This window comes from Talpa europaea (assembly GCF_964194135.1).
Source record: "Talpa europaea genome assembly, chromosome: 4".
In the NCBI taxonomy this organism is placed as follows: domain Eukaryota; kingdom Metazoa; phylum Chordata; class Mammalia; order Eulipotyphla; family Talpidae; genus Talpa; species Talpa europaea.
In genome coordinates, this window is record NC_140070.1 from 103,543,841 (window position 1) to 103,558,465 (window position 14,625).

General features: G+C 52.6%; 1 protein-coding gene across 2 annotated transcripts in view; it reads right to left on the reverse strand.

Moving 5' to 3' along the window:
- Positions 1 to 14,625, reverse strand: part of ADCY5 (adenylate cyclase 5) — a gene marked incomplete at both ends in the record, with an annotated part of 136,896 nt that overhangs the window by 20,561 nt on the left and 101,710 nt on the right. For both annotated transcript variants that reach the window (XM_084231714.1, XM_084231713.1), the window contains 7 exons: positions 1,285 to 1,382; positions 2,519 to 2,663; positions 3,499 to 3,521; positions 8,703 to 8,843; positions 10,705 to 10,846; positions 11,647 to 11,805; positions 13,782 to 13,909. In XM_084231714.1, coding sequence (XP_084087840.1) covers positions 1,285 to 1,382; positions 2,519 to 2,663; positions 3,499 to 3,521; positions 8,703 to 8,843; positions 10,705 to 10,846; positions 11,647 to 11,805; positions 13,782 to 13,909 — 836 coding nt within the window. The remainder of the gene's footprint in view (positions 1 to 1,284; positions 1,383 to 2,518; positions 2,664 to 3,498; positions 3,522 to 8,702; positions 8,844 to 10,704; positions 10,847 to 11,646; positions 11,806 to 13,781; positions 13,910 to 14,625) is intronic.

The window sequence follows — 14,625 nt, forward strand, 5'->3', positions numbered from 1 at the left end:
TCAAAAGTGCCAAGGCTGTGTAGGACTAGAAAAGGCTGAGGAAGCATTATAGACTGGAGGGGACTGAGGTGATACAACAGCTGGGTGCAATGTGGGCTCCTGGACAGGTTCCTGGAACAGAAAACGTCATTTGGGGGGAGACTCATGATGAAAATGGAGTAAGGTCTATAAGTTGATAGTCTCATTCTAGTGTCCCCTGCCTGGTTTTGACTTATACCTCAGTTATGTAAGTTGTCAACATTAGGGGAAGCAGGATGAAGGATATATAGGAACGGTAGTACTTTCCTGTAAATGTACAATTATTTCAAAATGCAAACTAGAGGGTGTTGGAGTGAGGGACTCTTCTGGATTAAGTTAAACTTACCAGACAACCAAATGGAAACAGTGGATCTTGGCTATGGATAAATTAAGAGGAGAAGACATCTGGGGGACAATTTTGGAGATCTGAGTATGGAGTGGGTATTAGATGACCGGTGTTATTTTTGTTTGGTATATAAGGTAGTGTGGCCAAGGAGGAAAATGTCCTTAAAACTGGTGTATATTGAGCTTTGCAGAGGCAAAATATCATTGCATCTAAAAATTTACTTTAAAAACTCAAAAAAAAGGATGAAACAAATATTGCAATATATTGACAATTTTTATATCCAGGGGATAGTTGCTTTTTTATATGTTTAAAATAGTGTATCATGAAAAGTAAAAAAATGCATACATACATTGTATATATACATACATCCACAGATCTTCCTTAGATGTGACCCCACTGAGAATGACTATTGAACAGACACGTTAGTTCCAAAGGCTGAATGCCCACTTCAGAGTGGTCCTGTTGGAAGTCATAAGCCTCTCTCAGTGACATGACCAGCTCTCAGAAGAGTTAAGGAGTGCCTCTTTGAGAAAAGCCTTTGAGAACCTGAAATCCATTCTTGGAAATAGCCAGAGTAGCAGAAAACTTGTATTTCTTGAAGAGGTATTGATTTTTTTACAAGAACCCAAGGTCATGCAGCAACATGCCAGGTGACTCCTTTGGGTGAATCAGTGGGCAACAGTGGTGTGGGTTGAAATGGCAGGAGAGGATAAGCAGTGAGACAGTCTCTCATGGGCTAGTCGGTTCCCAGAGAGAGGTTTTCCATGTAGACAACCATGTAGCCTCCCTGTCACCGAGTGTCAGGACGCTGGATTCCCAGTCCTACAAACCATGAGGCTGCCCAGACCCCACCTCTGCCCTCCCTTCTCCCCGGAGCTCCTGAAGCCAGAAGCGGGAGCCAGGAGGGATGCGATACTTACTGGGGCACGATGGTGATCTGGACAAAGCAGATGAAGAGGAAAACGAGCGAGGCACACGCCACATAGGCACCGAATCGGTCATCCACCTGCTTGGAGTACTAAGAGGATATGCTAGGGTCAGAGGACTGGAGCCAACGGCCTGCAGGATGGTCCTAGGCCCAACCCCCAGGGCGGGCCCACTCCCAGGACAGGGAAGACCCCAGAACCAGTGCTTAGTTTTCAAGCAGCCACTCCAAACCACCACAAGGTGGCGCCAGTGGGGAGGATGTTCAAAGAGGGACGGTAGGGTCAAAATTTCTGCAACCAGGTCACTGTGAGTGATTCATGACTGCGGCTAAGGTAACTGAGCCCCATCAACATGCTAGAACGTGGGCTGGGGTCTGCCAGCACCACGCCCCCCCCCATGAGTGTTGCAGGAAGTAGGACCGCTGGTGTTTCTACTTAGACCTGAGTGAGTTGGGGCTCAGCAAGGTCATGCAACTTGTCCTGCATCACAGAGCTCACCAACAGGTTCTGACTTCCAGCCTCAGCATCCCCCAGGACATGACTAGCTGCACAAACAGAGGCTGCGCTGGCCCAGAGTCACCCAGAGGGGGCGAGCCCCGTCAGTTCCACTCACTGCTGGCACACTCTTCCTTCCCCATACTTTCACCCTCCCAATTAGGTTTGCCTCACTTGACAATGACATGAGCACATGAGCCGATTTTACTGGAACACCAGGGAGACCCTGTGGCGCAAGACCCTGCACCAGCACCTGGTTCCAGCTCTGTCACTGCCTCGCTGGCTGGCCTCATGCAAGCTGCCAACTACGTTTGAGTTTTTGCTTCTCGGCCACAGTTTAAGAGATGGGACCAAGAGCTCCTGACTGCTCCCTCCAGCCCCAAGGTCCTTGTGTGCCAAATGCAGCTGAGTGGCCCATGGAAACAAGAGCATAACAATAACAACGCAAACAGCAACTAACACTGGATACCTACTATGTGGCAGACACTTTTATGTGCTTTACATGTATGGACGTGCTTAATACTCACTCTGACCCTGAGAGTAAGGTATGTTTAATGTCCCCATTTTCCAGATACGGAAACTGAGACACAAAGGGTTTAAAAAGTCTCCCTAAAATCCCCATCTCCTGGGTAGTGCAGCATCAGAGCTAGAGAAACTGAGGCAACAAGAAAGGGGTCTTCATGCCCCTGGTCCTGGTTCTGCCCAGGGTCTCCTTCCAACCAGGATGCTGTACCTTCTTCTCTAAGTCAGGCTCCCTGAAGGTCAGGAGGAACTTGCGAACATGCTCAGACCGCAGCCTGTCGATGCTCCTGGCGTCAATGGCTCGCCCCAGAAACTCATCCACTTCATCCTCAGGGTTTGCACTTTCCTGGGCATTCCTGGGGGAGCAAGAGGCACAGACACAAGTCGGCTAATAAAGGCCACTGGGAGAGGAGTGACTCTGCCCTTGTACCCCAATCCTCAGAGAGACCCTGCCACCCCCCAAGATTAGTCCTAGAAAGGACTGGGGAACTGGCACTGAGACCAGGAGGTCCAGAAGCACCAGACTCTCTCTTAACAATGACACACAGGTGAGAAAAAGGACCAAGCCTCAGACCCACTGCTGGAGGGCCTCACTGACAGGAAGGCTTTTCTGACCCTACTGATACCTTATGCTATACAAAGAATATGAATGTTATCAAGGCTTTGGTTGGTTTTTGCCCAACAGATTATAACAGTCTCTGCTCTTCATTCTCCAGCTGCGCCATGGCCTGGAAGATGGGACTAGGGCAAGGTATCTGCTACAGGGGCTGTGAACCCCTTGGTATCTTTACCAAGGCTGAGGACCGTGTGGGAAGCAGGCTGCAGGACTCTTTGGGTGCTAAACTAAAACCCCTATTTCCCAGGGTGCAGCCCAGATACTGAGAACTGGGCAGAGGAGGAGGAAGGGGGAGACAGCCCCTCGGGACACTGGGATGTGTCCAGGCACAGGCAACCAGTGCTTCAGGGCTGTTTCCTGAGAGCTGCGCTCCTGTGTGTGTGTGCGCACACATGTGTAGCATGCCTGCCTTTGCACACACTGTGTTTGTGGAATGGGCCCAGCCCCTCTGCTGCCTTCTCCCACCTGCAGTGACTCCATTCCCCTCCCCACTGATTCTGGAGCCCAACTATGAGGCAGACTTGCAGACACCCCCAGGCTGAGGGAGCAGGAATAAAGAAGGGCACATTACTCACTTGTCCTTGGGGTCTTCAAAGCCCTAAAAGAGAGGGATAGAGAGAGAAGGAGAGGAGATGAGAACAGAGAGGACTGACAACAAAGGTTTCTAGGGGAGGGGAGACTATGGGAGACTGTGGCTCATTTTCTCTCTGTAGTTCACCAAGGAACCTGGACAGAAAGAGGATTGTCATTCGGACCTCCTGCCTTCGCGCCTTTTTCCTTTGTTCCTTCCATCCGTCCGTCCATCCATCTGTCTGTCTGTCCCTCCCTTTCCTCTTTCTTCCCTTCCTTCCTCCCTCTTTCCTCTGGGACAGGCTCCTCTGCCTGGGGATGCCTGTGATTTTATTCCACTCACAGGCAAAATCCATGTGTCTGAACTCTTTCTCTGCCCACATGCTATTTCTTGTCATAGTCCCCTAACTATCCCCTCATCTTGCTTCTGGATGCTGGTCTGGGCAGGTCCCCTCCCAATTGTGCCACTTACTTGGCTAGAAATAAGAGACACTGTGAAGCTGGCCAGTCCCCACAGGTGTGCGCCCGTGTTTGTGCACACTTACCCTGCACCCCCATGGAGTACACGGGGAACCTCCTGGTGCTCACAAGCTTTGCACTGAGAAAATTAAACTTAGGTTACCTGCGATAGCTTTTCTGGTATCTGAGAATCAACATGTTCTTGTTAGGTCAGAGGTGGCTGGGGGCCCGGGAGGGAGGAGCCGCCCGCCACAGATCTGCCTACCGCCCTGAGGTTCCCATACACAGGGAGGGGAGCGGAGGCCCCTACTGGTTGCTGTCTCACAGCCCTACCTGGGGTTAATCTATAAAGCCCACAAAAGGACTAATGTATATTGGGGTCTGATTAGCTGTGGCAGGAAAAAGAGGGTGGACTTGGGGGGCACTGAGCCAGCAATTCTAGGTAAGGCTCAGGTGGTGAGGACAAGGACAGAGAATGTCCTCTCATCTCCATGGCCCAGTGTGGAGCACACTGCTGGGCAGGAGGGCAGTCAGCAGGTGAACCCAAACCCCAGCGGACACCCTCTCTTTCCCCCCACTGAGGACAGACTTAGGAAACACAAAGTGGGGGGATTTGTGTTGTTCTCCACAAGCCAGAGGATCCAGTGCTAAAACAGGTTTGGCGTCTGTCTACCTGTCCAAGATATACTGTTTTTGTTCTAAGCCCCCCAGAGAGGGTTTCCAGGGGCCTCGGCAACCTCTAGTGACACATTCAAGTGTCAAATGTGGATTCTGAGCTCCCTCCACGCTGTCCTGCAGCCCGAATGGCCTAGCGCTTGTCTGTCCAGGCAAGTAGGATCCTTCTAGTCTCTGAGAATCCCCTTGCCTAGGCAGCAGGACGTGCCCACTTCGTGGCCCCAGGCCCAGAATGGAGGAGCTGGTGTCCCTGGGCGTGGAGGGGGAGAAGCCTGTGCAGGCTCCAGGGGCCTCAGAGGGCAGGCCTGAGTGGGCGGCACAGGGCCGGAACAGGCTGCGCTCTCCAGGACTGGCAAGGCACTGGCCAGAGGAGGCCATCACAGGGGCCTGCGACCATTTTACTAGGGGACTGAGAACAGCCAAGCTGTATTATGCCTACGCTGGTCTCTACAACTCAAAAATAACTTGAACAATTTTTAATGACCCCTCTGACTTTCTCCAGTCCTCCTCTGGTCACTCTGGGGCTGATGTCAGGGGCCCGGGTGTCATTTGGCGCGCAGCGCTCGGCAGCAGGCGGGGGGGCTAGCTGACAATGTTGGTTACGCCTTTGGTCCACAGGCATGACAGAGGGTCACTAAGAACACAGGTGGGGCTCAGCTCAGCTCCCCCTCCTGCTCACTAGTCCCAGCTCATCTAGCGCCTCAGATGTGTCCCTGTGGTTTGGGCCTCAGCACTCCTGGGGAGCAACTCTGTTCTGGTTCTGTTTGGTTCCCGATTCTTCCTGCTCAGACCTGAAGCAAGAACAGAGGCGGTGGCACCAGCTCCTCCACACTCAAGTGCCAGGCTCCCTTTTGCACGTCTAACCCGCAGTCCAGAGCTTCCCTGGACTTGGGCAGATGAGAGGAGCCCATGTAAGCTCCCACTGTCAATATTAATAAATAAACTAGTAACCCCCCAACACTGCTGACTACATGTAAACCAGTGCAGTTCACCATTACCTGTTCAAGGCTGAATAAAGCTGGAACAAGATTAAAAGAAATAAATGGCTAACTTCCTCTCTAATAGTTGTACCTCTCTAACAGTTCTCAGTCATCGCTTACTCGAATTCTCAGCCCTGCACCTTGTCTTCAGTGGAAGCCGCCTGCATTTCTTTCTCAAGGGTTTCAGGTAAGTTCAGCTCCACAAGCCAATGGGGTCACCCATCCCTGCCTGCACGTGCTTCTGGGGGGCCAGGCAGGGCCAGGCGTCAGGATGGCTGCCTGGCCAGGATGGGGAGCCTCTTCTCCTCTTCTACTCCTGCAGAAGTGCCGACCAGTTCTCCCCAGTGCATTCCCTTCCTCCCCACTGGGTGAAGCAATTAACACCGCGGAGGAGCCCCTGCAGCTGGCCTCTCTCTCGAGACTGTCCTTTCCCCAATGACAGCGCTTCTGCTAATTCTACCAAGGTCTGTTGTCCTAACGATGATTAATCTGGTTGCCAAACCAGGGCTTATAGTCCGAGCCTCCTCCTCTGAGACTCTGAAATAACTAAAGACTCAGCTTATACCAAGCATCACTAAAGGAAAAAAACCTGCCCTAAGGTTTTAGAGAAAGTGAGGTGCCACCAGGCTCCTTTTCCATGCGCTGCAGTGCCCTTCTTCCTCTCCCCCACTTTCCTGCCCATCTTTCTCCCCCCACTCTCCTGGGCTCCAGATCAAACCCCCGCCTTTACCATCTCTGTCCTTTTGCCTCCTGTCTTCCTCTCCTCTGCCCCCCACTTCCTCCTGCCCGCCAGCTTTCCTCCTGCATCCTGCTCTCAATACTCCCCCTCTCCTTGGTGCCTCCCCACCCCACCTTGTGATTGGCCTGCTTGTGTGGGTACAGAGTTTGCAGGAGGTTAATAGAAGGCTGTTAACCATATGGAAAACTGTGTAGGATTCTCAAATTACTAAAAATGGTGCTACCATATGACCCAGGAATCTACCCAAAGGACACAAAAACATTCATTTGAAAGGAAACCTGCACCCTTCTGTTTATCGCAGTACTATTTACAATAGCTAAGATATGGAAATGCCCCAGAACAGATGACTGGATCAAGAAGATGTGGTATATATACATGATGGAATACTACTCAGTGATTAAAAAAGATAAATTCATGCTATTTGCAACATGGATGGAGCTAGAAGGGATCATGCTCAGTAAAATAAGTCAGAAGGAAAAAGAAAAATCTAGGAAGGTTTCACTTATAGGAGGGATATAGGGAACTCGAACAAGGGGTAAGAAAAAAGACAAAACTAGCAGGCAAATTATAGATCTGAGACATACAGCAAGGGAATGGGAGGCAGAAGGGTCAAAACAAGGGAGGGAAGAGCACAAGGGACTATGGGGAAGGTTCATGGGTTACATGGTGGTGGGAGATATAAGGGGACTACACATGAGGGGAGAAACCAAATATTGTACAAAAATAAACAATGATAGGGCCTCCCCGGTGGCGCAGCGGGTTAAGCGCAGCGCTGTGAAGCTGTCCGCAGCCTTTGCAGTGGGGTTTCGATTCCTGGCCAGCCAGGGAGATTCCCACAAGGCACAGCAGACCTCTCCTGTCTCGCCCGCTGCTCCCCTCAGCAGTGTATTTCAGTCCATCTGCCAGTTCTGCTCCCCGCTCTGTCTCTGGTGGATCCTCTCACCCTCCCGTGCCTCTGGCCTGTACCCCAGCTCTTGTATGCATAAATAAATAAATCTTTTAAAAAAAAGTGAACAATGATATAGGAAAAAACAAAAAGGCTGCTGACAAGAGGGAGGGGTCTGCCAACTGCTCTCAGCTTCAGGACGGGCCCTTGAGGCAGGGGGAGTGTTGACAGGAGCCCTTGCAGCTGACCGGGTGCGTGGACAGCCACGTCCTTAAAGCCCTGGGAGAAGCTGGGCTCTTGGCGCTTGCTCTCTGCCCTCTAAAACCTCAGTGTCTCACAAGCTGCTTCTTTACGATCAACATTTTAAATGGAGGTCTTAATTCAATTTTTTTTCTGTACCTTTTCCTTAAACTATTGTCACCTGCTACCTGGTAGCTAGCCTGTGCCCTTTCTCAGGCCCCTGGCTCTGCCTGCTGTTTCTTTGCAGCCCATCCCTAGTCCCTACTGCTGCAGCTTAAACCCAGTCTGATCCACTGACCCCCCTAGAGCCAGCCCTCCCCACCTTATTCCTCTACCCAGTTCAGGGGCTGCAGGTACACATTGCTCCCTGCACCGTCCCTCTCTCAGCGTGGGCGACTCTGGGCTGGGCACCAGGCTGCCCGTGAGCTGAGGAGTGTGCCTGGTCAGAGAAGCCGAGCTCTCAGATAAAAAGAAAGAAAACATGCTGCTCTCATATGACTTCTTATCATCCTCTTCCTTTCCCCCCACCCTCTGAATTTCCCTCTCTACCACTGCCAAGAGAACCCAGGCTGTACATCCTGAATTAGCTCTACCCTGCTGTGTGCAGTGATGGCTTGGGGTGGGGGGGTGTCTCCTGAGGCAGGCAGGCCTCTTGAGATGGAGGCAACCCCCTTGCCACACCCCACTCTTTCAGCCTGCATGTTCCCACAGGAAGGCTGGAGTTACCAGAGTGTTTCTTAGCACAGGGCAAAGGGACCATCCCCTGGCGCTCGCCAAAGAGCACGGGGGTGGCTTCCGAGCAGCTGAAGTTGCAGGATGTGGTTCAGCTGCCCGGGGAAAGCAGCAGGTGCTGGAAGGGCGTCTGACAAGCTGGTGCCCACCCAAATCCCCAGGGCCTCGCCAAATAGCCGAGAGACCGCTGGAGGCTGACTGGACCCTGGTCCAGCCAGACAGGCCTCCTCACAGCCTGCGCCAGCAAGCTCTGCCAAGAGGGAAGGGGGAAGGGTGTTGCCACTGTGTTGAAGCCAAATCAGGCATGCCTAGAGACGGTGGGGCTCACGCAGAGACCCTGGGGCCAGAAGTCAGGCGCTCTGGCTCCTTGTCCAAAGTTGGGGTGAGCCTTCCAATGTTTCCTTCTGTGCTCTTCATATTCCCTGGGGCACCCCTCACATCCATGGAAGGCCCTAGCCCTGGAGAGGGCGACCGCACAGTGCCCCATGCGCCACTCACCATCCGTTTCATCTCCTTGGACACCTGGTTGCCGCCTAGGTGGTTGTAGAAGGGGCGCTCGGCCCCCCAGTGCGGTGGGTTGTGCCCGATGGAGTTGGTTCTCTGGCGATTCATCTTGGCGATCATGGCCTTCTCTTCTTTCTGGGAGAGCACACAGACATATCAGCAGAGGACCCCCAGTGGGGAGCTGCTCTTGCCCCCCAGGTGCTTGGCTGGGCAGGGACTAAGGCAGCTGCCCCTTTCTTCTCCACACAGTTGGAGCCCAGAGGTCTGTCAAGGTCCTAGAGCTCACCCGAACAAACAAGCATCCTAAGTCCCCCATGCCCGCCAATGCCAGTCCTGGCTGGCCCAGGTGGGAGTGGCAGAGCAAGATGAGGTTGGTCTCGTGAGAAAGGGGCACAAACCTCTCTCATTCACATGGGAGGGCAGAGCTTGGGCAGAGCTTGGGTCTGAAGGTACCTGAGGGTGATGGAGGGAGAGGATGTTTCTAATCTCCACTCAACATGGTCAAAATAGGGATCTCCAAGCAGAATGGGCAGTAGGACAGGACCTGCTGCCCATAAGACAGCTTCCAGGGGTTTGGGTGAGCAGAATGGGAGAGTCACAGCTGCTCTCACAGAGCTCCCACCTGCTGCCCACGTGCAGCCAGGGTCTCTATCTGCCTGTGTGTCTGCCATCCAAATGGGTGCAAGAGATGGAGGGCGGGGAGGCTCTGGGGGGCCTGGGGCGCCTTCTCAACTCCCTTGCTGAGCCTGCAAAGGGAACCTGTCAAATCGGAGGGGTGCTGGGGGGTTGGGGGGGAGTTGGCTTCAGCTGACACTGTTTTGGTGGGTGGCTGGGATGTCACTCTCTGTGTATCTCCATTTCATCCTTTTTGGACCATTTGTAAGGCTGGAAGAAACAACACCTAGAGATTCTAGGGTAGAGAGCGAGCCTTCAGCCTGTGAGGGCCAGGACATGGGAGTAGGGCTTGGAAGGATTACAGTTCATTCTAACTAAGTAACAAGCAAATTTTAAAGTGTGTCCATTATGATACTAGAAGCTCCCCCAAACCCTCCCATCCTTCTCCTGGTGTCTGTGGTGGGGCCTGACACAGCTCCTTCAAGCTCCTTCAGAGGCTGCAGCAGCCAGGCCCTATCTCCTGGGTGTGCTGCCAGGCGGGCCAGGGTGCTCCGAGATGGCCCTCCGGGGGGGTACCTACCCGAAAGGCCCTGCCCCCTTTACAATATCAACTTTAGCTGTCATCCGAGACTTTCTCTGAACTTTTCTCACAGTTTAATTTGTCTTTATCTAAGTTCTTAGGAAAGAAACTTGGAAGTTCTTCTGTGAAAGGACTGGCCAACAGTGGACAGATTTCTAAGTAAAAGGCATTTTAGTTTGGGGAGATATAGAAAACGTGCTCTTCACTTGCCTTAAAAATTTAAGAACATGGAACATGACACTATTAAAAATAGAACAGTGAAGTCTGCTAATCATTCAGTTTTATATTTTGGCAAGTGTGGGCTGAGACAAAAGGAGGCAGAAGTAGGAGACCAGAAAGTCAAAAGTGGGGAGGAAGATAGGTACAGGCTGAGATGGACTCAGAGAGAGAGAGAGAGAGAGAGAGAGAGAGGGAGGGAGGGAGGGAGGGTGGGGGTGGGGGAGACAATTGCCCACCTATCTTAAGCAACAGAAAAGGAGTGGGATGGAGATAAAATCATGGTGCACACATTTCCTTGACCCTTCATGTCCACCTCCTGGCCCTCTGCTGGATTGTTGCTAACTGATCTGAAGTCTGCATTTTTGCAACAAGCAAAATGAAAGCATTGCCTCTTTGCCATCAGCCTGTGCAAAGCCTTGTAGCTCTCATGTCCTCCTGAGATGCAAGAACCACAGCTATGTAAGAAATTCACGACTTGCCTCAAGAAAAGAGTAGAAGAGAAGGAAGCAGCAGGCCATGAAAACATTCCTTCTCCCATAGGGAAGCCCCTGAGCCGCACCCCACCCCCCTCTGGCCCCTGACCCTCTTTTGGGTGCAGCGCAGGATGAGGAAGGTCTCGATGCTATGTTCCTTGAGGTAGGCATTGCGCTCGCCCCCACAGCCTGGCTCCACCTCGTAGTCTCCATTCAGGTAGTTGAGTGTGGCCTTGGTGATGTGGATGCGTCTACAGGAGGGGGCCAGAAAACACAAGTTCAGAACTCCAGCTGTCAGGCAGAACCAAACCGCAACCCCTCAATCACAATTCAAATCCCAGGGTCCCAAACTCTGGCTCAAATGCTAAGTCAAACCTCCATTCCCTCCTCAACATACTGTATTCTTCCAATGTCTTCAAGATGGCGACTGCAGGTCCTTTCCTAGCTCTTGTCCACGCAACCATGCCATTTCACATCTCTGTCTTATTATTTTGATAGCATATTATTAGCCTCCAGTCTCTCACACTTTGCAACAGCGATGGCTCTTGCTGACTATAGAATTAAGTCCAAGTTCCCCTGCCTGGGGCTTGGGTCCTTCTTACCCAACACTGTTTCTCCCATTGGTCCCTAAAAGGCCATCTGCTCTACCCCCATTCTTTGGAAATGTTTCCTATATTTGTTCCCTCCTTTACTCTATATTCCCTCTGCAGGGCACACTCTCCCACCCCACCTTCCTCACCTGTCCAAATCCTGCCCTGTCCTGGCTACCCTGGAAATTATCCCTGCTTCCCCCCTCCTCCAGAGCTCTACCCTACCTATCACATCTCCCTCAAGTCATGTTATTTTGTGTAAATATCTTCAGGGCAGGTTGAAGGGATGCTCGGCAAAGCTTACCATGGTGTGGATAAGTAACTGGTCAAGTAGAAGTTCTATCTAGAGTCTGCCAACCCCAGGGTTGGGAGCTACCCCAACTTGCCCACCCCACGCCCACTCCTCACTGTCACCCTGGGTGAGAAGCTAAGACTGGGGCCTGCCTGAGACCCTTACTCACCCAGCCTTGCCTCCAGCTTCCATGTGGTTGGCCAGAGTGACGTCGTTAGACCAGACGTCGAACTGCCACTTCCTGAGACCAAGGACACCGCAGTGTACTCGCCCGCTGTGAATTCCCACGCGCATGTTCACGTTCACCCCTGTCACCTCCCGGACCAACCTGGGGATGGAGCAGGGGTAAGGCTGGGAGAGGGTCAGGGGCCAGGCACACAGAGTGGGGGTGAGGCTGGAAAGCAGGGAGTCAGGGGACACCTTAGGAGCTGCAGGAGTCAAAGCCCATTCCTTTCAGCTCCAGCCCAAATCCAGTCTCAGAGTGTCCACGGAAAGGTCAGGGGCTGGGTTCTGGTGCTCAGGTGTAAACAGTGAGAGGTGCTGTTTCCCATCCTGGCCACAAGGTGGCGAGGCGCCTCACACTAAAAGCAATGCCCCAGGGCTTACCCCAACTAGGGCACCCAGGCTGCTGGCCTCTGTTAACGCAATGCAGCAGAAAACGCAATGCAAATGCACATTAGTGCTACTTGAGCCAAAAAGGTAAGTTACAGTCACTCCAAACCCCACTCATATAATGCTCCTGGACTTCATCACATTGCTATTTCTTCATTAGCAGGATGATGGAGAAAGGCAATCAACTGAGTTTCAAGAGAGGACCCATGTCCTGCTCAGGAAAAAAGAGGACTCAGGCAGGTGAGGAGGACTAAAGGTGCCCCATCTTCTAGAAGACAGGCTCATAGCCCATCACATGCACCGAGGTCCAGAGCACAGAGGCGAGTTCTCATGAGACAGGGTTACAGAGGAAGCTGTACATCTCCAGGTATGGCCTGGGGCCTGGGGTTTGTGGAAGAGGTGCAGGTGCTCTGGGGGCAGGTCTAGAGCATGCACTTTTAGGAACCTGGGCTTCCTGATACTGTGGGATTGGCCAAACTCACCCTGCGCCATCAGTGAGAAGCTGACACCCCCCACCACGAGGAAGATTCAAGTCATCTTGTCCTGGGAGCACCTCTACAAGAACCTTATAGGAGCTGTTTCTTCATCACAAAGCCTCTGGCTACTTGCTTAGATTGATAATCTCATTCTATCTTTTTGGCTTAACTCCAGGGCTACTTCTTTTATAAAGCCACTCTTAGTCCCCCTCTTGTATTCAACTGCCCTCTGCCCAGTCCTCCCACCAGTTTGCCTCTCTTAACTGGTGAAGTCCGCTCAGCATTCCAGGTATCAGAGCCTTGGGAGTCTTGGCGTCCCTCCCTCAACACACCCTGTGCTTCTGGCAGGGACTCACCGGTTGGCCTGGGCAGGCAGGACACTCGGCAAACACTGCAGATGGTACTGAGCCAAACAGGGGGGCCCAGCCACCTTCCCTGCCAGCTGCTCTGACCCTGGCCTTGGCCACTCTGGCCAGGATACATGTAAAGTTCTAAGTTGCTAAACCCAGACGCAATCTCTGACCTGCTCCTTGACTAACATGTGGGCTTGGACTATCCATACTTTTAGTGACCTGGGCTCATTTTTCGACCAGTAGTCACCCAGAACTGGCCAAAGATCCTTTTTGCTACTGCTTCTAGGAAGGATGGGTTTACTTAAATGGAAACGCCTGTGTTGAACCCTCTGGCCTAGTAGTAGTACCTGAGGAGCTGTCTACCCTTGAGTCCAACCATCTCATCTGGGAAGAAAAGGGGTTGGTGTGCTGTACCCCTGGCTGGGGAGGGTAAGAGATAAGGGGGGAGTGCAAGGCCCCACACCACACAGGGCACAGCATCTATGCTACTTGTCTTCCTCCCAGGAGAGGTGAGCCTGCAGCCCCTGCTACCCTGGAGTCCACAAAGTCCTCCCTTCTCATAGGACACACTCCTTTGGGAGAGCTCCCCAGGCTGCTGTGGGTAAAAAGAGCCCAGGAGGATGCTTAAAACCCAAAGGTGCAAATCTACCCTCCAAAATGGCTAAGGGTGGGAGGAGGGCATTATGGGACAGGGTTTAGAAGAGAGGAAGTCCCCTGGAGAGAGAAAGGCCCCCTGGAGATGGAAAGGCCCCCTGGAGATAGGCCCCCTGGAGATAGACATGCCCCCCTGGAGATAGACAGGCCCCCTTGTTGATGAGCAGGCCCCCTGCAGATGGACAGGCCCCCGGTAGACCAGCACTTACGAGATGGCCTCAATCATGTCCATGCCCATCTCCACGCAGCAGTGGGCGTGGTCAGCCCTCGCTTCAGGCAGCCCTGAGACGCAGTAATAACAATCCCCCAGGATCTTAATACGTAAACAGTGATTCTCCTGGAAAGCAAATTAATTTTAAAAATTAAAAATAGTAGGAAAGAGAAGTGGGAGGGAAGCAAATGGGAAGCAAACAGATTCACCCCATGCCTGGAATAACTTGCCTTTTACGGTAGTGCGTACAGATCCAGTGCTGGGAGGATGCACAGCCCTAGCCAGGACAGGCTTATCAAGGGGCTGTGGGGGAGGGAGGGACAGACTTTGGAGAGGCATTCCAGCCTCCCAGGCTCAGGAACTCACGTTGGCCGCGGCTGAGGCCCAAGGAGATCTAGCTGGTCCAAGGTGGCAGCAAGCAGGGGAGCCTCGTGAGCATGAGGGAGGCCCTAGCTGAGCATGAGTAACCGGGCCTCACTCCTAGCCCCTGGAGCATGCTCTGACTCTTGGCCTAGGGATCAAGGATCAGTTTTCTGATTCTCCTTTTACAAAAAGACTGAGGCACAAATGAGATTTGGCCACAAGTTCCCCTGACCCTGTGCCTCGCTGAGTTTTGAGGAGAGTTCTAGACCAGCAAGCAGAATGCTCGATGCCCACAGAGCTGGAGGGCCAACCGCTGCAGTTCTGAGTAAAGAGCAGAGTCACAGCAGGCCCGGCTTAACTGACTGGGCTGAGATGGAACGTCACTCATCACCAGTTCCACACGGTCCTAATCTGCCTTCCAGGAGTCACCTCACGAAGCTGGGGTGCTGGGACTCAATTGTCTGTGAAGCCTGGACTCA